The sequence below is a fragment of the Mauremys mutica genome, chromosome 13, assembly GCF_020497125.1.
Source record: "Mauremys mutica isolate MM-2020 ecotype Southern chromosome 13, ASM2049712v1, whole genome shotgun sequence".
In the NCBI taxonomy this organism is placed as follows: Eukaryota; Metazoa; Chordata; order Testudines; family Geoemydidae; genus Mauremys; species Mauremys mutica.
In genome coordinates this window covers 20,565,942-20,588,036 of record NC_059084.1, presented here as the reverse complement: position 1 = coordinate 20,588,036, position 22,095 = coordinate 20,565,942, and the positions used below count along the sequence as shown (strand labels likewise).

The following is a 22,095-nucleotide window of genomic DNA, read 5'->3' as shown; positions in this document are numbered from 1 at the left end:
TCTGGGCCTTAATTTCTCTGTATCTCTGTTCCCTATTGGTCAAATGGGGATGATGTCGCCTTCCTCCCACCCTTTGTCTTGTTTTGGCACCTTTTCAAGGCAGGGTCTGCCCCGTACCATGTGTCTGTGCAGCCCCTAGCACAATGGGGCCCCGGACTGGCTTAGGGCCGCTAGGTGCTACCATAATTCAAATGATGATGATAACGCAGCTCTCCTGTGGCCCATGTGTGGTTAGGGCGAGGGCACTACACTGGAACTCAGGAATTCTTGGTTCTGTTCCTGGCTCAGCCACTGACCTGCTGGGTAAGTTCAGGCATTTCCCTTCTCCGTTTGCCTACCCACCCTTTGGCCCATGCTACCTCCCACAACGGTGGAATTTCAGTGCCCAGAGTCTCTTTCGAGTTGGGTGTCCTTCCTCAGCACCGATTCTAGCCTAACGCAAAAGTAGGCTCTTGTTCAAACTGGGGGATTACTTTGTGATGACATCATCATCATCCCAGAGGGTGGAAGAACACACAGGTGGGGAGTAGTGTGAATGTCACAATATAGGGGAGAAGCCCTGGCAGGGACAGTCTCATGCACCAGCTCTTGGAAGCTGCTGCTTCTACAGGTGTCTTGGGAGGGGGGCGCTCTGCTCTGCCCATCCCCAGATAGCATGGGGGCAGCCAGCATGAGGTATCCCTGTCTTGGGGACCAAGCAGTATGTCCTGAGCTAAATTATCCACCTTTTAAACTCTCTGGTCTTCCTTCCATCCTGGCGGGTGAACTGTGTAGGCGAGAGATGATTTATTAGGAGGAAACTGCCTTGTTCTGCAGCTGGAGGAGCAGGGCCAGCCTGGGAGCCTAGCCATGGGGCTGGCATGAGCCGAGAAGGCAGCATCCCTGGGCCAGACCCCCCGCCCCAGCATTAAGCAGCGCAGCTTTGGCTGGCTGGCTGTGTGACGGCCAAGGGGGTGGGGGTGTGGGTGGGTTGGAAAGCTGCCCCATCTGTCCCTGTCCTCCTTTCCCCCACTCCTACAGGTGGCTTCCCATCCAGCCTCTCGCTTGCTTGCCACCTTGTTGCCCTCCTCCCCACGGCACATGTGGCTCTGTGTGAAGATGGCTGATGCCACCCAGGTCTTCCCTGCTAGAAGAGGCCCCCTGGGGACCTGATCGAAGCGGAGACCACACACCCCCGGCAGCAAGGTAACAGCGGGCCGAGGGGGAGGCGGGGAGCACTCCAGAGTCGGGTGTCTCTTTAAGAGGCTGCTCTCTGGCTCCTCTGCCCTGCTTTGTTTTACATGCAGGCGCGGAGGGGACGGGCTAAGAGCCAGTTTAATCTTTTGCCAGCTCGCTCGCCCCATGGCACTTCCCCCGGGGGGGCCACGCTAAACAGGAGGCAACCAGCAAGGGGCGGAAAACCCGAGGCCAGGAAGGAATGGGAGCGCGAGCCCCCAGCCACTGATTTGCTCTCTGCCCCCCGGGGAGCCCCATATTCCCGGCTCTGGCCGGAGGAGGGGGGGGTCCTTTTCCTAATGCACGTGTCGGAGCTGGAATAATCCCCGCCGCGGCTGGTGGGGTGACACTGACACAAAAGAGCCCTGGAGGGTGAAACTGAGGCAGGCGGCCGGATTTTTCAGCCATTTCTTGCTGAGTTCTCGGGAGATCTGATCCGTCTCCGATCGATGCAGAGAGAGATTCGCCAGCGGCGGGGGGGAAAGAGCCAGTGCGTGTGTGGGGCGGCGTAGGGGGGGGACGGGCTGCAACCGGGGGCCCCGAACAAAAGGCAAATCGGGCCACCAAGTAACCCCCCCCTCCCCCTGCACGCGCTCTCTGCAACCAAATCCTGCCGGAGGAGCCAGGCTCTTCGGGAATGCTTTGTGTCTGGCTGCTTTCGCTTTGGACTCCGCTCGGGAAGGAGAAAAAAAATGGTGCATGATTCAAACCGGGAGCGAGGCGATTTTCTGCTGCCTGGGGGGAGTGAAAAGTGGAGAGCTGGGGGAACGAGCGATCCGGGTTTGCTTTCGCCCTTCTAGCTCTCCCCCCAGTGTAAACACTCCTTTCCCCCCCTGCAGGAGGGGGAGATTGTTGCCCAGCGAGCCATGAACTGAAGCTGCTTCTCGGATTGTTCGTGTTTTAACTCTTCCGAGTGCCACAAGTGAGCTGCAGATCCCTGGTGTTTGGAAATCTCGCCGCCTTTGGGGAAGGAGGCGGCGGCGGAGGGGCGCGATGGCGTCTGGCTTTTCCAATGGACCCGGTGTCCAGAACGAAGCGGAGGTGGTTCACCTCTGCAGGAGTCTGGAAGTTGGCACCGTGATGACTTTGTTTTACTCTAAAAAATCGCAGAGGCCGGAGAGGAAAACTTTCCAGGTGAAGCTAGAAACCAGGCAGATCACTTGGAGCAGAGGGTCGGAGAAAATAGAAGGAGCGAGTAAGTGGATTCTTCTTCTTTCTCTCTCTTTTTTTTTTTTAAAACAACCAACCCTTGTTGCCTCTGATTCCCCAAACACCCGACTGTGGGTATGGAGGGGCAGGCTTGTGGTGCATGGAGGTGAGGGTGGCCCTGTGACAAGCTGTGTTTGGGCTAAGCGAGGATCTCTGTACAATAGATGCAGCAGTGAAAGTTTCCCTAACCAGTTTATTTGGAAAAGTGCCTGGCATTTTTTCTCCTCGTGACACTACTGGTGTGGAAGTGGTCGTGTTACCCAAACCTGGCCCTAAAACTGCCCTGTACATTTCTACCTAGCTTCACATTCTGGCCTCTTGCCCATCCGGAATCACTATTATTCCATTTTATTATAAACACTCATTTCTCGCAGAGGAAGAAGTACATCGGTCTTAATCGTTTGATAATTCATCTCTTTTGGCCCATTTTATGTTCCCTCCCTCCCCCACCCCACCTCCTAAAACTTCAGCAGAACTGCCAGAGAAAAACAGATTTCCTGTTTCCTCAGGATTTAAAAACTAAAAATATGTTTAATCCATCCTTGCTGCTGTAATGTAGTGGAGCTAGGCTCTCATGGTCTGAGGACCCGAATATATGTGTGTGTTTGTGTGTCTGAATTAAAGTGAAGTTTAGATTTTTGTGTTTTACTTGCAAAAGCAAATGATCCAAAAAGGCTGAAGGCTTTGGAGCTAAATTGGGTTATTTAACCTTCTGCCCCGTTTTCAGCAAGTTTCATTTCCCCTACACAGACACTCTACCATCTTTGATTTGTTAGTTGTGTGGGAATCACACTACATGTAGATACAAACTCCTTTTGTTATCAGTGCCTGCTTAGGAGGACAGCAATGGACACTCTTAACTGTCTGTAGACCTAATTTTTATCTTAAAGCCATTAACTAGTTCGCTGCTTTGTTTACTCTTGTATTTAAAGTTGTGGACAGAGTTGGTAGGTCCAGCCCTGATTTTGATCACTGCAGTGAGGTCAGAAACAATGGAGGGCTGGAGAGAGAGATTTCTGTGCCAAATACAGGTGAAGAAATTAACATGGTGGGTAGTGACTCTTCTGCTGCTTTTCATTATCCTTGAGCTCGATAAGAATCTGCAAAACAAGAAAGGTTGTCTGTCAAATAAGCTATTGAGTGACCAATTTCTCTGTCTTGCAGGCACATACCCAGATGTTGTCCCAGCTGGGTGGTGGATTGATGAGTTATAATCCTCTTGTAAACTCTGCTAGCTAAATTGTAACATACTAATATAATTATAGCTAGTACTCTGATGTGCATTAGCTAGTAGGGGCTGTAGTCTGGTATGAAGTTGGTGCCAGTAAGAATAGTGCCTGTAGGCTAGGTCTAAGTCAAGGGTGCATCCTTTGTATCTCTTGTCCCTGCAATGTTTGCAGTAGGAACTGGGCATCAGTATTGAATTCTGAAGGAGAGTGGCTCCTTCGTGAAACAGCATGATAATTGATAAGGTGTCTGGTTTCTGCTTCCCTGAGACATTTCTGTCTGCAAGCTAACCATCTGCTATTTGATCAGTTTGCATGGCTCATAAGTGGAGTGGTGTGTTAGTGTTCAGCTGCTCTGGTGATGGGTGCTGTAGCAATCAGACACTAAATAGCACTCTAGAAAGCTGGATATTTATTTAGTCATCTTGGTAAGTGACTGCAAAAAGGTAGGATAAGGTTGGAGTCTGTGACAAACCCCCTCCCCCATGATATATTTACTAACAGCACCTCTATAGCAGAGGATAGCTAAGCCTTACAGACGGCAACCCAATAATTGAAACCCCTCTTCTGTTTTTACATGTAGCACCTGAGGCAGGAGAGAACACCACTTGTGTTTTTTTTTCCCCCCATTTGTTTCCTCTGTGCATTCGACAACACTGTGTGTGTAGTGGGCCTCAGGGTTTCCAGCATAGTCAGGCCCTGATCCTGCAAGCTGCACTGTGTAGGCAGACCCATAAGCAGACCTGTTTGCTGGTTCAGGACCTTAGTCAGTTTTCCTTGTTGTTTGATGTGGCTCTTTAACACAACGACACGAATGAGAAAAGCATAGGAAACAGTGCACGTAAACCCACAAAGAATAGCAGGGGGCTCAGGTGTTGGGGGTCAATCCGGAAACTGCTTTTAACTCCTCTCTTCTTTCCATGTTGCTCAGGGCCCTTTTTAATTAAGTCCAACAACCCCACTGTAAGGCGAGTAAATATTATCCCTATTTTGCAAGGGGGAACAGGGACTGAAACACACAAAGGAGAAGTGACTTACGCAAGGTCTGGTCTGTTTTACACAGATTCTAATACTGCCTCATCACCATATATGTATTACGGTGCATTGAGCATCATGACTAAACGTACAATGAGGCAGTGACAGACCCAGGACTAGAACCCAAGGGTTGTCCTAGTCCCATGCGTTAGCCACTACATCACAGTTCCTCCTCACAGTACATTGTGATTCTGTCTTGATGCCCAAAACGCAGAGGTTTGAAACATTTAATATTGCCAAGAGAGATGTCAGTGAAGCGGCTTTTCCTGCAGAGCCTATTTCCATTTGTTAGGCTAATGCCTTATGAAAGAAGAGTCTTGGCGGTCGTGCCTCGCCAAAAGTATTAAGGGCCTAGGTGAAATCTAAGCAACATGTTTGCTCTGTAACAGGGAGGGCAGCGTGTTACTATTTATTAGCACGATAAAGGGAGTTGGATAATCGGTTCATCGCCTGACTCCCCTTCTCTGTCACATCCAATGTCAGCTGCTTCTCTTCACTTTCGAGGCCCATCACGGCCTATCCCCTCCCCACCGTACCTTTCGTCTCTCGTTCACTTTCGAGCTGTTGGCGATTGGTGGCGCTTGGCCCACGATGCCAGCCTCCAGTTACACTTGCAAACAGGGACCTCCACGCTTTCTCCTGTGCGGCCCCACACACTTGGGAGGTGCTCCCTGTAAACATTGCAGAGCTCCCTCATAATCCACCCTCAAAACTCCCCTTGGCCGTGATGCGTACAAAGCTCTTTGGGCTGCTGGTGTGCTGAGACCCCTGCCTGTCATGCTGACCGGTATTGGCTCATCATTTCCTCGTACCCCCCACCTGTCTGTATCCGTATGTTGTCTCTCATCTCACACTTAGACTGTGAGCTCTTTGGGGCAGGGACTGGGTTTTTTTTGCTCTGGATTTGTACAGGACCTAGCACAGTGGGGTCCAGGTCCATGACAGGGGCTCCTACTGCAATACAAATAATAAATCTTGAGGGTAGGGTTGATTTAACTGCAACAGTTAGAGTTGATGGTGGGATGTGATTTCCCACTTCAGAGAGAAGACTAGAAAGGGAAGTGTTAGGCAGAAATAGAAATGACAGTTTCCTGACAAAAAAGGACTGAGTTCTTGAGTTGTGTGCATGCCAAGAAGCTGCAGAGATCGTTCAGGTAGCTGAAGCAACTGTAAAAGAGAGCAGGATGACATCTTGTTTCAATAGCATCTTCCATCTGGGTGCATCACAGAAGGACTTACAGAATCTGCACATCCAGGGATTGTTGGACTCGCTGCAGAAATGCAGCTTTCTCTGAGGTGGAATATGTCGGCGTTTCTGTAGTGCACAGTCACAACAATTTAGGGACTTGTCGATATAGCCCGGTGCTGGGGATCCTTACCTAATTTTAGGCTGGAATTTGCAAAGGGGCCCGAGGGAGTTAGGTGCACAGCTCCTGTTGACTTTTAACACTATTACATTTTTTCTTAACTGTATCCAATGAATGTTTTGTTTTATTGCCTTGGTCCAGTAGACAGGTTTGTTTGCTTTAAGCAAGTAGGTAAAACGGTATGGGACTGACTGTCTAGGAGAATTCTTCCCCTTCTAATGACAATATATTAGAGTTTCAAGAACAAACTATGTACATTAAAGTTTCCTGGATTTTTCAGATTTTTTAAGGCCTCAGTCTTGCAAAGATGTAGGCACCTGATTAAACGCCTACATAGAAGTAATGCCATTGACTTTGAAGAGACTATTCATGTGTGAATTTAAGCAGGGGCACAATAAATCTTTGAAGGATCAGGATCCAAGCTAGACCATTTGCTGTTTGATAACAAACTTCCTTCAGCTTCTTGCGAAATAAAGAATTTTTAATGAGTGATTCTAAAGTTAGGCACCTAAATAAGAGTGGCTTGATTTTTTCAGAGTGGCTGAGCACCTGCAGCTCCCATTGCATTCAGTGGCCTCTGAGATTCAGGGTACTTACATTTAGGCACCTAATTATGGACCTAGGTGCCTGAAATGTGGAAGGCCTGAATTCTTTTCCCTGCAGACATTGGAGTTTGATGGGTAAAACTGGGAACCCTTCCCCCGCACAACTCTCCCAAGAACCAAGCTGGGGTGGATAACAGATAGGGTGACCAGACAGTAAATGTGAAAAATCGGGATGGGGGTGAGGGGTAATAGGAGCCTCTATAAGAAAAAGACCCAAAAATCAGGACTGTCCCTATAAAATTGGGACATCTGGTCACCCTAATAACAAACAAATAACTTGTAGGAAAGTGGGGGCTTGTAACAGCGTGGATGTGAGTGGTGCAGATAGCGCAGCTGTACTGTGCTATTGCTCAGGTCTCATCCTCTCGCACCATGCTTCTGTGTAAGGCTTTCCATGGGTGGCAGTTTTAGTAGCTTGCTCGTCTTTCCGGCTGGCTCAGCAATTGAGGCCTGGTCTACACTACACGTTTAAACCAAATTTAGCAGCGTTAAACCGATTTAACCCTGCACCCATCCACACAATGCGGCCCTTTATATTGATATAAAGGGCTCTTTAAACCGATTTCTGTACTCCTCCCCAACGAGAGGAGTAGCGCTGAAATCGGTATTGCCATGTCGAATTAGAGTTAGTGTGGCCGCAAATCGACGGTATTGGCCTCCGGGCGGTATCCCACAGTGCACCATTGTGACCGCTCTGGAAAGCCATCTGAACTCGGATGCACTGGCCAGGTAGACAGGAAAAGCCCCGTGAACTTTTGAATTTCATTTCCTGTTTGCCCAGCGTGGAGCTCTGATCAGCACGGGTGGCGATGCAGTCCCAAATCCAAAAAGAGCTCCAGCATGGACCGTACGGGAGATACTGGATCTGATCGCTGGATGGGGGAGACAAATCTGTTCTATCAGAGCTCCCTTACAGAATACGAAATGACAAAGCATTTGAAAAAATCTCCAGGCTATGATAGACAGAGGCCACAGCAGGGACTCAGCACAGTGCTGCGTGAGAAGCGTAACGGAAAGCCAAAGAATCAAATGGACGCTCATGGAGGGAGGGAGGAGGTACTGAGGACTCCAGCTATCCCACAATCCCCGCAGTCTCCAAAAAGCATTTGCATTCTTGGCTGAGCTCCAAATGCCTGAAGGGTCAAAAACATTTTCCCGGGTGTTTCAGGGTATATGTCGTTAATTTAGACCCTTCTCCCCTTCCCCCCCCGAAAGAAAAGGGAAAAAATCGTTTCTCGCCTTTTTTCAGTGTCACCCTATGTCTACTGCATGCTGCTGGTAGATGGGGTGCTGCAGCACTGAACACCAGCATCCCCTTCCCGGTGGCAGATGGTGCAAAATGACTGGTAGCCATCGTCATCATCAGCCCGTGAGTGCTCCTGGCTGGCCTCGGTGAGGTCGGCCAGGGGTGCCTGGGTAAAAATAGGAATGACTCCCGGTCATTCCCGGCAGATGGTACAAAAGGATTGGTAACCGTCCTTATTATAGCAACTGGGGCTGAGCTCCATCAGCCCCCCCGCACTTTCATGTCTTAAAAAAAAGATTCTGTACTGCCTGGACTATCATAGCAGCGGGAGGCTGTGCTCCTCCCCTCCCCCCCCCACCCTTTAATGTCCTGCCTGGACTATCATAGCAGCTGGAGGCTGCCTCCCCCTCATTTTATCTCACTAAAAGTCAGTGTTTCTTATTCCTGCATTCTTTATTACTTCATCACACAAATGGGGGGACACTGCCACGGTAGCCCAGGAGGGTTGGGGGAGGAAGGAAGCAACGGGTGAGGTTGTTGCAGGGGCACCCCCTAGAATGGCATGCAGCTCATCATTTCTGCGGGATCTCTGGGGCTCTGACATGGAGTGGCTGTGCTCTCTGGTTCTCTAGTACACTAGCCCCATATTCTAGGCAGGACTGACTCTATTTTTAGACAAAACATAAAGAAGGGAATGACCTGGGGAGTCATTCCCATTTTTGTCCATGCGCCCCTGGCCGACCTCAGCGAGGCCAGCCAGGAGCACCCATGACAGCAGCAGACGGTACAAAAGGATTGATAACCGTCATCGCCAATTTCCAAATGCAAACGGTGCAAAATGATTGATAACCATCATCTCATCACCAGTTTACAATGGCAGACGGTGCAATAGGGATGGTAATCGTCTCTGCTACCTTGGAAATGAATGCTGCTGTGTAGCACTGCAGTACCGCCTCTGTCAGCAGCATCCAGTACACATACGGTGACAGTGACAAAAGGCAAAACAGGCTCCATGGTTGCCATGCTATGGCGTCTGCCAGGGCAATCCAGGTGAAAAAGGGCGCAAAATGATTGTCTGCCGTTGCTTTCACGGAGGAAGGATTGAGTGACGACATTTACCCAGAATCACCCGCGACACTGTTTTTGCCCCATCATGCATTGGGATCTCAACCCAGAATTCCAATGGGCGGAGGAGACTACGGGAACTGTGGGATAGCTACAGGATAGCTACCCACAGTGCAACGCTCCGGAAATCGACGCTAGCCTCGGTACATAGACACACACCGCTGAATTAATGTGCTTAGTGTGGCCGCGTGCACTCGACTTTATACAATCTGTTTTAAAAAACCGGTTTCTGTAAATTCGGAATAATCCCGTAGTGTAGACATACCCTGTCTTTGAGGCTATGACCTCCAGGTTGGAGAGGGCCTTGCACCTTTGGCTGAAGAAAGGTCCTGACCATTGGTGGTCATTCACAAATGTAGCACTCTTAGCTCTGGGGTCCTCCCCTAGTACCAGCTGGGTTACATTTTTGCCTCCCCAAGCTCCTCTTGTAGTTGCGTTTGTCACTATTCCTGTTCTGCCCTGAGCTCTGCAGTGTTGTGACCCGCTCTTAGTTTTGTTCCACCTTAGGGGTGGCCGCATTTCCCTCCTGGTTGAAGTGCTCTTTTAGGGCCCAGTCCTGTGAGGCATTGAGCGTACTTATGGGTTCAGTGTGTGCTCAGTAAGTCACAAGACCAGGGCCTGAGTGTGCTTTAAGGTATTCTGAGGTGAATGGCGCTATGTGAACCTGAGCTAGCAGGCCAACGCTCTTAAACATGGTGTCTGGAGTTAGGCTCCTAAATCCCTATTTAGTCAGATACGTAAAAGTGGCCTGACTTTCAAAGGTGCTCAGCACTCTTACTCAGGTGCCTAATTGTAGCCTGGATTTGATTGCCAATTACCTGGAGACAGTTAACCCATTTGTAAAGGCTGGAGTGGAGAATGTCGCATGTCTGTGGCTGACCCAAGGCTGAGAATGCACCACAGCGGCTGCCTGCCAGCACGCTCTTCCCCAGATTCCATCTGCATGCCTCCCCCATGGAAAAGACTGGACTTCCTCACACGCCACCTTCAGCACAGTCCTGTGAAACTACATACAGGAGGTTTGGGGAAGTTCCTGCAGGGAGACTGGAGTCCTGTGGGGGCGGAGTTAAGGCTACTGTGTTAATGGAGAGGTGGATGTCTGGCTAGGGAGTAGAGGGGATGTATTGCTGGTACCCAAAACTTTTCATTTCCTTGCTTTGTAGGTTTTGCGTTGGGTATATTACGTAAAGAGCAACCTTAACTGGCCCGCAGTTTTGGTGTGTTAATTGCCCAGGTGTGGGCTTTGTTCAGTTAACAGCTCCGACAAAGAAACAGTTTTTCAGGCAGAATAGGATTTTCAGCCAGCTGGGCTCTATGACGAAGAACCTTTCCTGTGTGGGAGGAGCCATTGCTGCGTTGATGATCCTGCTGTTAACAATTCAGTTAGCTCCAGAGCTCTGCTGCTCTTGATGAAGATCAGAATCCACCGATGGGAGCTTGATCAAACATCTCAAACAAAAAAGGGTTTAATTTGCAAAATGGCAGCCTCCCCTTTCCAAAAATGAGAGATTTTGCAAACAGACCATTTATCAATAAATATTTTTTTCAGCCACAATATCTCAGCTGGCTCTAAGCATTACCAAACGCTGCTTTCTCGATGAGCAACTTCACGCATGATCCTTGTGATTATGAAATTGTTCATTCAATTCAAGACAAACGCCTCCACAGCTTCTCGGAGATCATGATCTTTGATAGATCAGCCCCTGATACATCCTAATAGATCTGGTCATAAAAAAATGGTTGTCAGCCCATTGTGGTGCATCAGGCTATCTGTTATGATGAGGAACTCTTAATTCTTCATTCTTTGTGTTAATCAATACAGACCCCACAGTACTCCCGCCAAATGCACATTTGTAACTTCTTAATCTGTAGGGGCTCAAAAATCATAAGTCGGAATGTGAAACTTTTTTGGCTATTTTTTAATCAACGAGTTTGTCTTGAAACTCCTTGGAAAATTCAAGGTTTGTTCTGAGACTGAACTGAATTTGGAGCAGATACATTTATTTTTCTATAAAACAAACAGGGTGATCTCCTGTTTTAAGTGTAATGAGACTAGTCCCAAGGCGGTTATGTCATAGTTTGGGGAGGATCAGTGTCATAGTCTGAGTCTCAGCTGTGTGCAAAAAATTACAAGAACTACTGTATACGTTTTTGAAATAATGTGACTTTTAGAGAGTCTGTATCTCAGGAGCCCCTTGCTCAAACAAATCCAGATTTAGACCACTAACCCTACTTGGATCCCCATGAGGGATAGCAATTTTGAGACAATCTGAGTAAGAATGTGGATTTCAGAGCACCCTTAAACAGTGAGTCTCAGCATTCACCTTCCCCACTGTAAAACAGAACACAGCGCAACCATTGCATCACAATGGCTCCTTCAGAGTGAGAAATATAAACCACCTCCCTTCTCTGTACAGATACTGTTCGTGCAACACACATCTTATCCCACGCGGCTCATGAAGCTGCTACCAGCTATTTGTCAAGGTGACAAAGGTGCTGCTTTGTGGTGGGTAAAGAAGCCTCTCAAAAAAAAAAAAGTGTTTTGTTTTTTTGGTGGCGGGAGGTTCTGCCTGTCTTTTTACCTTAAGTGTCAGGCATAGTTGATTGATTAGGTCACCCCTGGTTTTGCTGGAGTTCTCCAATGGGAGCTGGGAGCTTTCTCAGTTGTTATTTGAAGGGGCAAGAGGGGTATTTCCATCTTTACCAAACAGACCTTTTATCCTAACCTCTTAGTGAGGTGTTTTTGCTCATCCACATTTAAACACAGAAGCACCCTTGTCTCCTCCAAAAAAAAAATGGAAACGATCTGATTAAGTTACTTCCCCTCTCAGTCAGATTGCGCTTGCTTGTCTGTGGTGTCCTCATCTGGCTACTTTTTCTTGTCCTCCATCCAGTCTTTCGGGAAGAACAGGCTAGAGAAGACTTATTTTCTAAAAGCCCTTCAAAAACAACCTCCCTCCCATCCATCTTTCAGGCCTTCTCTAGATATCCTAGAGAGGCTAAGAAGGGATGCAGGCTTTCCTTCTGTGGGTTGCCTTTCAGAGGTGAACAGCAGGGGAGAGTGAGACCTGTGTTACATGTGCCACCAGCACCATTGCTGTGCCCACTGCATGCCTGTTCTATTGGTCTCGACACTTTCTCCCCCTCTTCCCTGGCTCCTGGGTGATTGAGTTGTAAAGCGCCAGGTTTAATTTCTAAACCCTGCTGGCTGAGAAGTGGTGCAGCAGGCCCCGTGCTGCAGGAATCAAAGTCTTATTAGCTGTCGGTGGCTGTCACTTTACTCCCAGCTTTCAGGGGCAGATGCAAATAGGGTTTATGTTTGTCCGACTCTGCTGTATGGAAACGTACAGTCTTGCCTGTCAGATATGTGAACGTTGTAGTAAATGTAGCCTGAATGAACTGGGTTTGAAATGCAGGCCTGCCTCTTTTTCTCTTTTGCATTGATTGTTTTAGTAGCTTATGTCTCCGTCGGGATTTTTGCACTAGGTTTAGTTTTTACATGCTTTTAACCTTAAACAGTCTTGGATCCCTGCACCAGTCATCTGAGTCACTGACTGCTTTGTGCCTTAGCGTCTTCATCTGTAGAATGGGAAGAGTAACTCGTTATCTATGCCAACAGACTGGCATGGTTAGCAAATAACTCTGAAGTGCTTTGAGAACCTCAAGGCGAAGGACAGAGTATTACTAAAGCCATGTACTTAGTGGTATTCTTCCTTATATCACTTAGCCCTCCCCAAAGGTGGACAAAAAAGCCTCCTGGGTATTTTTCAGGTGGGAAATGGACATAGAGAGGAGTGACTTGTCCTTGAGTCTGTGGCAGAGATCAGACTGGAACCCAGAGTATTGAATATGATAGAAAAAACGTGGCCAATGGCTGTTCTCAAAGCTGCGTGGAACTAATGGAATCTCCAGAATTGTAGTAACAAGAGCTTTGCAGTTGAGGGGGAGAGAGGTGGTTCTCGGGACTCCACAAAATTATTCCAGTTCATGCAGATTGCTGCAGCGCATTCCTTGCCCTGTGTGAAACGGGCAATATGACAGCTTTACAGAATGAAATGAACCATTGGGCAGGGAGACTTGGTGGGGTAGAGGCCGGGGAAATCCTTTATGCGGCTACTGTATCCTTTGGGGTCTCCTGGAGTTGCCAATAAGAGAGACGCTGATTCTTTTCTCTACACCAGGGAGAAACTATATCAAACAACATAAAATGGAATAAAAATAAATAAATCTCTGCTTTGGCCGCATATGGGTTTTGTTCACAGCTGTGCTAGTTTGTGCTACGGTCGTGTCTGTCCATGCTAAGCAGGATCTGGATAGGTCAGTGCCTGGAGGGGAGACTGCTAATTCGCAACTAGGAGTAAGTAGCCCTCTTCTCTCTGATCCGCAGCCCCAGTGCCAGGCTGGTGTGGCATTGCTGTCACAGGTGCCATCTTTCAGCTGAGATGTAAAACCTGAGGTCCTGACCACTTGTGGTTGTTAAAGATCCCAGGGCAGAACAGGTACGTTCTGGCCAAACTCCAGGTTGGCAGTTAATGTACTGGACATCGATGGTTTCCTTTGAATGCGATCATGGAATTTCCATTGGCATTCTTCTTTCTCTCTGTTTGCGTGGGGTTGCTGTGTGCCATTGCACAGGTGCTGTATTTTCCCCCTCCAAGCCACTTTGTGGGCTCCCAGCACCCATTAGCTAGCGGCACTGTGATCACAAGCTGCATGGCGATTGCTAGCGGCCACGTGGGATTTTTTTCAAAGCACGCTGAAAACTTTTTTAGCAACTTGGGTCACAGATGATCGATGTGAGCATGTAACTGGATCTCTCTGTGGCAAAGCAAGACATCACTTAGGCTAAAACTGGGGGCATTAGAAATCCTGGTGCCCATATCATCCGGTCCATAAAACAATGCTGAAGGGAACCAGGAAACCTTCCTTCCAGGTGACCAATCCGATACGTGGCTATTGCCATTCCCCAAACTGTGTGGTAACAAACTCAGGATGCAGTGAAGCCCATCAGTGAAAGGGAGCATCACAAACCATGTCCTTGCAGAAGTCTGGATTTCATTAAAGCTGCACTGGAGACCCTGGGGATGCAATAAAGTGCTCACGTGGGACAGCGGGGTTGCCTGTAGGACATAGGCTTAGTGCACTTGTCACACTAAGTTTTCATATCTTAGCTCTTTAGAAAATAAGGCAGGACCTGTTGCAAAGGTCAGACTGGGGGGAGACCCATGGGAGCCTGTCACGTGTGTTGGAGAAAGTGTCTGGCTCTCATTCTGCTGCAGCAGAGAGCACCCGCATGTAAACGAGTCGACCAAGGGAAGCAGAATCCTGAGATTACTTTGTCGGGGGAGAATTTTTTCAAAGCACCCATGAGATTTAGGAGAACAAGTCCTACTGGAAGTCAGTGGGGCTCATGCTCCTAAATCCTTTCAATGCTTTTGAACATCTCTCCCTAAAACAAGCTTGGAACATTTAAGGAGAAGCTTTTGTTTATTAAGTAAAAACCTGATGATGCCAGAGTGTGCCTCTAGCGTTCGTGACATTCTGGAGGAGGGCAGGGAAAAAGAGAATGTATTCGGGGGGCGGGGGAGGAGGAGTCACACATGCACAGACTCACACACAGTGGCATTTGGTACCGGCAAATGGAAAATGCTGTCAAAACCCTGTCGTCATCTAAGACCTCCAAGCAGATGTGCATGTGGCAGTCTTATTAGCACATCTCTGTGCGTTTGGGATGCCTGTTATCGCTTTCTCGACCTTTTGGCTAGGATCACGAGTAGTACCAGTGTAATACCAGGGATGTCTACGTCGAACACGTCACTGGCCACCGACAGTACCAGGAGGTGTGAGCCAGAGCGACATTGTGCATCAACTATGAGAAAGGGACCGAGAGACTTTGTCCGTTGGACCATATGAACCGGAACCATAAACTCACTGAATGTTAAATCTCACCAAATAAGGGTCAATCCATCCTCCTCATCGTATCCACTCATTATACTCCACACCTGAACATAGCTGTTGTATGAACAACGTACCCTCATATCTCAGTGTCTGTACTTTGACCCGTTAACCTTTTACCGCCAATCAGGGATATTGCAGATTATGTATTCCTTACACCACCCTATTTTAAACAGAACATCTCACCCCTCGATAATCTGTACATTCTTCCCTGATAACAAGCAACTTCTATCCTTAAACTCTGTACCATTCACTTTTTTTTAAACATCTTAATAACATTTTAAAATCTAATCCATCCTTTATCTAGTATCTGTATCCTGCATTGCATGCAAGTGGAGGCGAAGAGCTCATAGTTTCCTCTGCTGCTTCCCTGATTCTGTTCCATGAACACGTTTCCCACAGCTGAATTGGCAAGTGGAGCAGGAGCACTGCTGTGCTGACTAGCTATGCAAAGTGCTGGATAGAGGCCTCTGAGAGAGGTGCAGTGGGATTGGCTATTCAGGTAAGGCTGGTCAATAATTTTTGATCTGAACTTTTTTTGCTGGAAAATCAGATTTTTGATTAAACTAATTTTTCTGTGACAAGCATTTGCTTTCTGCAGAAAGCTTCAACTTTTTGTTGCAAATGTCTTTAGAGGGTCACCAAACATTAGCAACTTTCTGCAGGGGAAAAAAACATTTTCTGGCTCGCTCTAAGTGGGAATTCGGTCGTCCTGGAATTCATGATTTGTGCAGCTGGGGTGCTGGTGGCTGAACTACATCTGGATGTGTTTTTTCTCTCTCCTTCTGTCCTTCGAAGTGGCTCTAGAGATCTGGAGTGCCAACTTTGCAACATTTTGTCCTGCTATTACACATACAGTGCGTCAGAATAGGGGCGTTCCATTGCCAGAATTCCAGAGGAATGAACTGATCAGTCCACGGTGCGAGGTGGCTTTGCAAAGAGAGATCCACTCCTAAAAAAGTCAGAGGGTCAGATTCTTGGCTGATGTAAACTGGCACAGCTCTGCCGAAGTCAACATAGCTGTGCAAAGAATATGGCCCGTTGTCTTAATAAACAGTCTTATTTGTGAACAAGAAAAGTTTACAATGGGTATAAATTCCCTCTCAACCTCCATATCTGGAAAATTTGTGGTTGGGAGACCTTCAGTGTAGACCTGGATGAGTCTTTCAAGTGGACGGAGATTTGTGTAGAACTTCCCCTCATCGAAACAGGCCTCAGTTTTTCTCTAGCTCAGTGATGAGGTTTTTGTGGGTGCAATTATCACTTTATTAAATGCAGCCCCCCAAAATGTGCTTGGCACGTTACAGGTCAAAAGACCTGCGCCTCTGCTCCACAGAGCTTATTGTTCAAGCCTGCAGCTGGGTTTGTGCAGCCACAACGCAGTGTGCAGATAGAGCTGGCTGGCAGAACTGGGGCCTCGGTGAACAACATTTTCCCGGAGGAGTGGGGGCAGGAAATGGCTTAAATGTGGTTTGCTGATACCTTCCCCACCCTTGCACACCAGACACTCTTCTGTTTAAAAATAGGTGCAGTTTTTAAAAGTGATTTTGGTGCCGCGTGGCCACTTGGAGGGCCTCTCATTAACCAAGGCTCTGCCAGTGCCTCTCATTCTCGCCCCATAGCTGTCCGGACCGTCCCTCACACACAGGCAGACAGAGGTCTAGTTTTCCACAGAACGTACAAACACTGCCTCCTCGGTGGGCTGTGCCTCCCCATGTTCCCATCCCTCCTCTGGCTCCCAGCCCACTGCTGTTCCAGCTCAAGGCCTTGGTCCTGAGCGTCAAAACCGTCAGCAGGGTGAGGAACCAGTTGTGTTTGCGACTGCGTCTCCGTCCACCACCCGCTGCAACAGCGGCGCTTCTCTTGGGCAATCCAGCACACAGCGCCCGGGGTGGGAGCACAAGGAAGGGGCAGATAAAGTGTTCTCAGGCAAGGAGAGTCTGTTGTGGGGGGAGCACAACCTGCCATTGCACCTGGGTCCTGACCTGCTGCAGCCCCATTTATAATCCAGTACCGCCCTGTTCCCAGCTCTGTCAGTGGCCTCCGCAGTCCTGACCTGCATCATCCCTTATATTCCAGTCCTGGGCCTGTGCTAAAAATGCCAGTTGCGCCAGAATCTATGGTGACTTCTGTATCCTGCATCTGTGTCCACTAGGGGCTCGGTTGAGAGATGCATCTTCAGTTGTGGTCTGAGCAGGGTTTGAGCTGTGGCTGTCAGAGACTGGGAAGTGGTAACTTGGGGCCTGGTTTGCAGGGATGTCGGGGAGAAACCCCTTGGCAGCAGAGCGTCTGTTTGTGTAAGGGCAGAAAGGAACCCACTACAGCAAAAGTCTGATTTGGCTTAAAACCAGAAGCTGACCAGCCCGGCTGTACCATAATCTCCTTGGCCTAAATTAAAGGGCACAGTTAATTGCATCTTAAAGTGGACCCTTCAGATCACGGTCACTTCAGTTCCATTAAAGGAAATCAATATTCTCCTACTGGGAGGGATAAAATGTTAAACACCCAGCTGTGTCACTTACCTCCCCCTCTTCATGCCCAGGCTGTGCAGAGACCAAGCAGACTTCGTTACCCAGGGCCAGTCCCCTTCCCTGGTCTCTGCTCATCAACATGTCATGATTTCCAAGCCGATGCTGGCAGGTTTGGTTCCTGTTAAAGGCTGTTTAATTTTCCCTGCACTTCTCCTCCCTGAAAGGATTTCGCTTGGGTCTGGGATTGGCAAGACATCAAGGCAGATTGCTGGGTCAGTCTGATCTCAACGGGGAGATACTGGTTAGAGGCCGGTTAGAGGGTGTTGTTTGAGTGGCTTTTTCCTGTTTACATGCTGGGTGAGGTGCCGGGTGATGATCAAAAGCCATGTGGTTGTGATGTCCTTTCTCTTCCCCCACTTCGGTGCCCTTGTCCTTTGTTTTCCTCAGGCAATATCTAGTAAGAGCTCAGTTTATCAGTGAATCTTAAAATCTCGGCATTTACTAGGTCACTTGTTTGTGTTGTATCTGCTTATATTTGCTCCTCTCCTGTCTCGTACTGTTGCTCTGTCTCTGATCTGGCCTCTGCCTTGGTCTATGACCTTGAGCGAGTCACGGAACTTTCTCTGTGCCTGTTTCCCTCCCTGTAAAATGGGCAGGACGATACTACCTCACAAGGATAAGGGGAGGCTTTGTCTGTGAGGGGCTTGGGCGCTACCTCAGGACAGATGCCACGGTATCTAGGATAAGCTTCAGTTGCTTCGAGGACATAGTGGATCAAAGGTTCACATTCTGCCCTCGGATCTTAGTGGCTGCCGCGCTTGTGCGTCTGAGGGCAGAACTTGCCTCTAAATTGTTGTTTCAACTGATATCTGTTTCACAGGCTTGCTCTAAAGTCTCAGCATCATTCATTGTATTGAGTCTCATGCTGGTGTCGGCTGGATCAGTGGTTCTCAAACCTTGTCCACCTGCGACTTAGAAAACACCTGGGTTCCTGTTGTACCCCACCCTGATTCCACGACCCTCTGTGCCTAGCAAGGTTTGGGGGATTGGGGTTTTGATAAGAAAGTATGAGGCTGCCGGTGGTTTTGGAGCGTGGCATCTTAGTCGGGGTGTTAAGGAGAGCGTAGCACCCACAGACGCCTCTCTGCCCAGCACTTGGCTCTGGGTACAGCGCCACATTGAGGGGCTGCCCAGCCTCTTGGAGCGCCCTTTCCCTTCCTTTTGACTACAGCTGAGCCTTGTGCGGGCGAGGGTGGGGGTGAGATGGGGGATTGGGGCGGAGGGTGGGGGTGAGGAGGTATCAGCAGAGAGAGCTGGGGCACAAATCCAGGAGCTCCTGTTGGTGCAGCCTGGCAGTTTGAAAAGCCCTGATCTCCAGGGCAGGGGCTGGGAGTCAGGACCCTGGGTCTGCTCCCAGCTCTGCCCCTGACTTGTTTCCTGACCTGGGCAAGTCACACACAGGGGCCTGGTGAGCTCAAAATCCAGTTGGTCTCAAAACAAGAGTTTAAAAGTAGTTTCAGGCCCTACTGTAGTGTTGGGGTTTGCTCACTTGCTGGACATGGCTTGGCAAGATGCCCATTAAGTGTCAGAATTTATTCCTGTTCTTTACTTACTCATTGGGCTGTTTTTCCTTTCCTGACTTCTCCTCACTTTTCTTGTTCAATGTCTTGCCCTACCTCTCCCCCTGCAGTACCTGCTCTGGGAACAGACGGAGTCATTCTCCCGGGCTATCAAGTCACCAGCTCTCACAGCACTAAATTACCCCTCTCCCCCCCCCAACAAGAACAAAACAAAACGAAGAACCAAAATCCTATCCAAGCTGCTTTTAAAGCCACTGATGCCTGGAGCTGCTGTCGTGGCTTCCTAATTAGGATCACCATGGTCCCAGCGTTGATCCTCTCCCACACCTTTGACTAGCCCCAGAGTATTTCTGCAGAGGCATAGCTGGCATGCTCCTGATGTCTCTTCTGCGGGTACGGCCCCGTCCCCCTAATGCTAAGTGCTGTGTTGCTAGTGGACCGCGCGCGTCTAGCTGTGTGGAGGTGTTAGTATCTGCAGTCGGGTTTCCTGGGCTCTGGAGAGAGCGGTGCTGCTCCTCGGCAACGGTCAGTTCCTGGAATCAGACCTGGTGCTTCGGTTTCTTTTCGCTCCCCACCTCGCTGCCCCTCAGTCCCAGCCCCCGTGGATGCTGAGATGAAGAGCTGTGTCAGAGTCGCTCTATTGATCGGTCTTTGTCCTCTGCAGGACCTTTCCGATCTTGTTACCGCCGCACCATCCGCCCTGGAGAATGACACGGGGCTGCTGGAGGGGTGGCGAGATTGTGCTACTCGCGAATCCTTGGCTGCTGCTTTCCCTCGGTTTTGTTTCCTTCCCCCCCACCCCCCAGTGGTGGTGATCTTTCTGGGAAAGGAGGAGGGAGGAGGTCGAGAGTGAAGGTTTCAAGTACAGCGTGGAAGAGACCTTGGGCCCATCGCCGACTCTTCCAACAGCCCCAGGACGTCTGCTGGATCCCACTTCCATTTAAGTCAGGGAAAGTGTTCGCTGCTGATATGAAGATCAAGCCATTGCTGCTCATTTATGGTGCCAGGTGGACAGTCCCAGAGGATTGAAGTCCTCTGTGTAGCCACAGGATGGCAGGTGTCATTGCCGGCCTCCCTGCATTGCCTTCAACCTGGTCCAGAGAGATTCTCTCCAGGTGCACGTCGGCGCTGGCAAAATTGAGCCCCATCATTCACAATTGGGGCAGCTCCTGCAGCAGCGGGAGCGATGGGTGCTGTAGTATATGCGGGGCTCGAGCTTGGTGTTCTTACCACTTAGTTGCCCAACCCTGCAAGTCTAGCTGCCATGGTGGTAAAAATGCCAGCGCCCTCTCTACACTGAAGCTTCCACCATTACTGACCCTAGGAGAGCTGCAGTAGGGGAGAACTCTGATGTGTAGCCAGAGTCTAGAAATGACGGGGCTAAGCAGTTCCCGGGTCTCTGCTGAGCAGGGTGAAAGCCGTATCAATGTTCAGTGAGAATTCACTAACTTCTGTGCTATTTACTTAGGAAGCTTTTTAACAGGTTTACAAATCCTTGCCATGTAAATATCAGAAACAAAACAGTAACCATTAGGGGCATGCACGGGGATGGGGGGAGTGCAAGCAGGGGCACCCCCCCACTAATTGGTGGGGGCACAGAACTCCTCCGGCACCCAGGGCCGCGGTGGGGAGAGTGAGCTCCTCCGCCTCCCCGGGGCTGCAGCAGGGGCACAGAACATGCCCCTCCAAAAGCAGTCAGATTTAAATCCCTGCACACACCCCTGGTAGCCATTACAACAGGGAGCTTTTGTGCAAAGAGAATATTGTCATCACGTCTCTCTGTGTATCAGGGTGTCACCCTATTGCACCTATGTCGTTTCTAGTAATTTTATTAAATTGAGTGAAAGCTCTGATTACATGTATTTAACAGACTAGGCACATCTCTCAAATGTTGTTAAAAAAACAGACAAACAAATGTGCAGGTGTGCTGGGTTATTTTATTTTTTTGCAGGATTCACTCACTTTTTTTAAGCACTGCCACTTCGTCTGTGTTCATCCCCCCTCTCATGTTCACTCGCCATGAATTTCCTGGCGAGAGCATTTGTAGAGGCAGCAAATCTTAAGCGAGCACTGAAGAGTGTTCGTAGGAGAACAAATTTCAAATTCCTACTTGCCCCAGAAACCTCCCCTTGTACCAGCTCATCCAATCAGGGAACAGCACCATAACATGTACCTTATTAAGAAGAGCTTGAGTTTCCTGTCTGGAGATCTCATGATGACATGCCTCCAAACAAGACTGAGAACTAGTCAGAGAGTAACTTCAAGTAACAAATTAGAGGAGAAGCCATCAGGTGAACAGGAAAATCCCTTGAATAAATTTGCCATAAAGTACCTATAGCTCTACTGCTAAGTCTGCCAATTAGCCTCAGGCCTAGTGGTGGGTTTCGTAGAAAGTCTCAACTCTCCCTCATGTCATGCGCACGTATATATATATTCCATTTCAATGTGATATTTCCTGTAGTCCTGATACAGCATTTTACATCTTTAAAGTGCTTTAACCCTTCTAGTGTCCCCTTGAGGCAGGTAAACGAGTATTGTCCCAGATGGGGAAACTGAGTCAGGGATGTGAAGTCAGGTGCTTAAGGGCACCAGGTTTTGGTGGAGGAGCTGGGCTTATAACTCGGAGGTCCTGGCTCCCAGTCCTGGTGTCTAGTGCAACTGTACAAAACAAACTCCAGCCTCTTAGAGTCTAGGACCCAGGCCCTGCTTGCTTGCTTGCTTTGTTTTTTAAACAAGGGCTTTAGGGCACTTCCTGGTTTGCTGCTTTTTTGTGGTGTGTTTCTATTCCACTAGCACTGAAATGCCCCAGCAAAGACTGCAGGTGTGTCGTGCTCGGTGCTGCACATTCACATAGTGAGAGAGTCCCCATCTCAAAGAGCTTACATTGTAAAATAGGCAGGACAGATGGAGAGGGGGCGGGGCAGCAGAGGCACTGGGAGGGGATACTCACCCAGCACATCAGTGGCAGAGCCAGGACTTAGAGCCCAGGTCCCCTGACTCCCAGTCGGGTGCCGTTTCCACTAGCTCATGCTGTCTCCCAACTTGGCCCTGCTCCCTGAGT

At 49.0% G+C, this 22,095-nt stretch overlaps 1 protein-coding gene across 8 annotated transcripts in view; it reads left to right on the top strand.

Annotated features, from left to right (window-relative positions):
• Window positions 1-557: 557 nt before the first annotated feature.
• Window positions 558-22,095, top strand: part of PLCG1 (phospholipase C gamma 1) — a 102,951-nt gene continuing 81,413 nt past the window's right edge. For 4 of the 8 annotated variants that reach the window (XM_044985482.1, XM_044985483.1, XM_044985477.1 and 1 more), the window contains exons 1-3: window positions 558-675; window positions 1,021-1,185; window positions 2,055-2,410. In XM_044985482.1, coding sequence (XP_044841417.1) covers window positions 2,209-2,410 — 202 coding nt within the window. In that variant the 5' untranslated portion in view covers window positions 558-675; window positions 1,021-1,185; window positions 2,055-2,208. Of the gene's footprint in view, window positions 701-1,020; window positions 1,186-1,730; window positions 2,411-22,095 lie in introns of those variants that run through there. The other 4 variants (XM_044985484.1, XM_044985480.1, XM_044985478.1 and 1 more) reach the window with 4 other exon arrangements.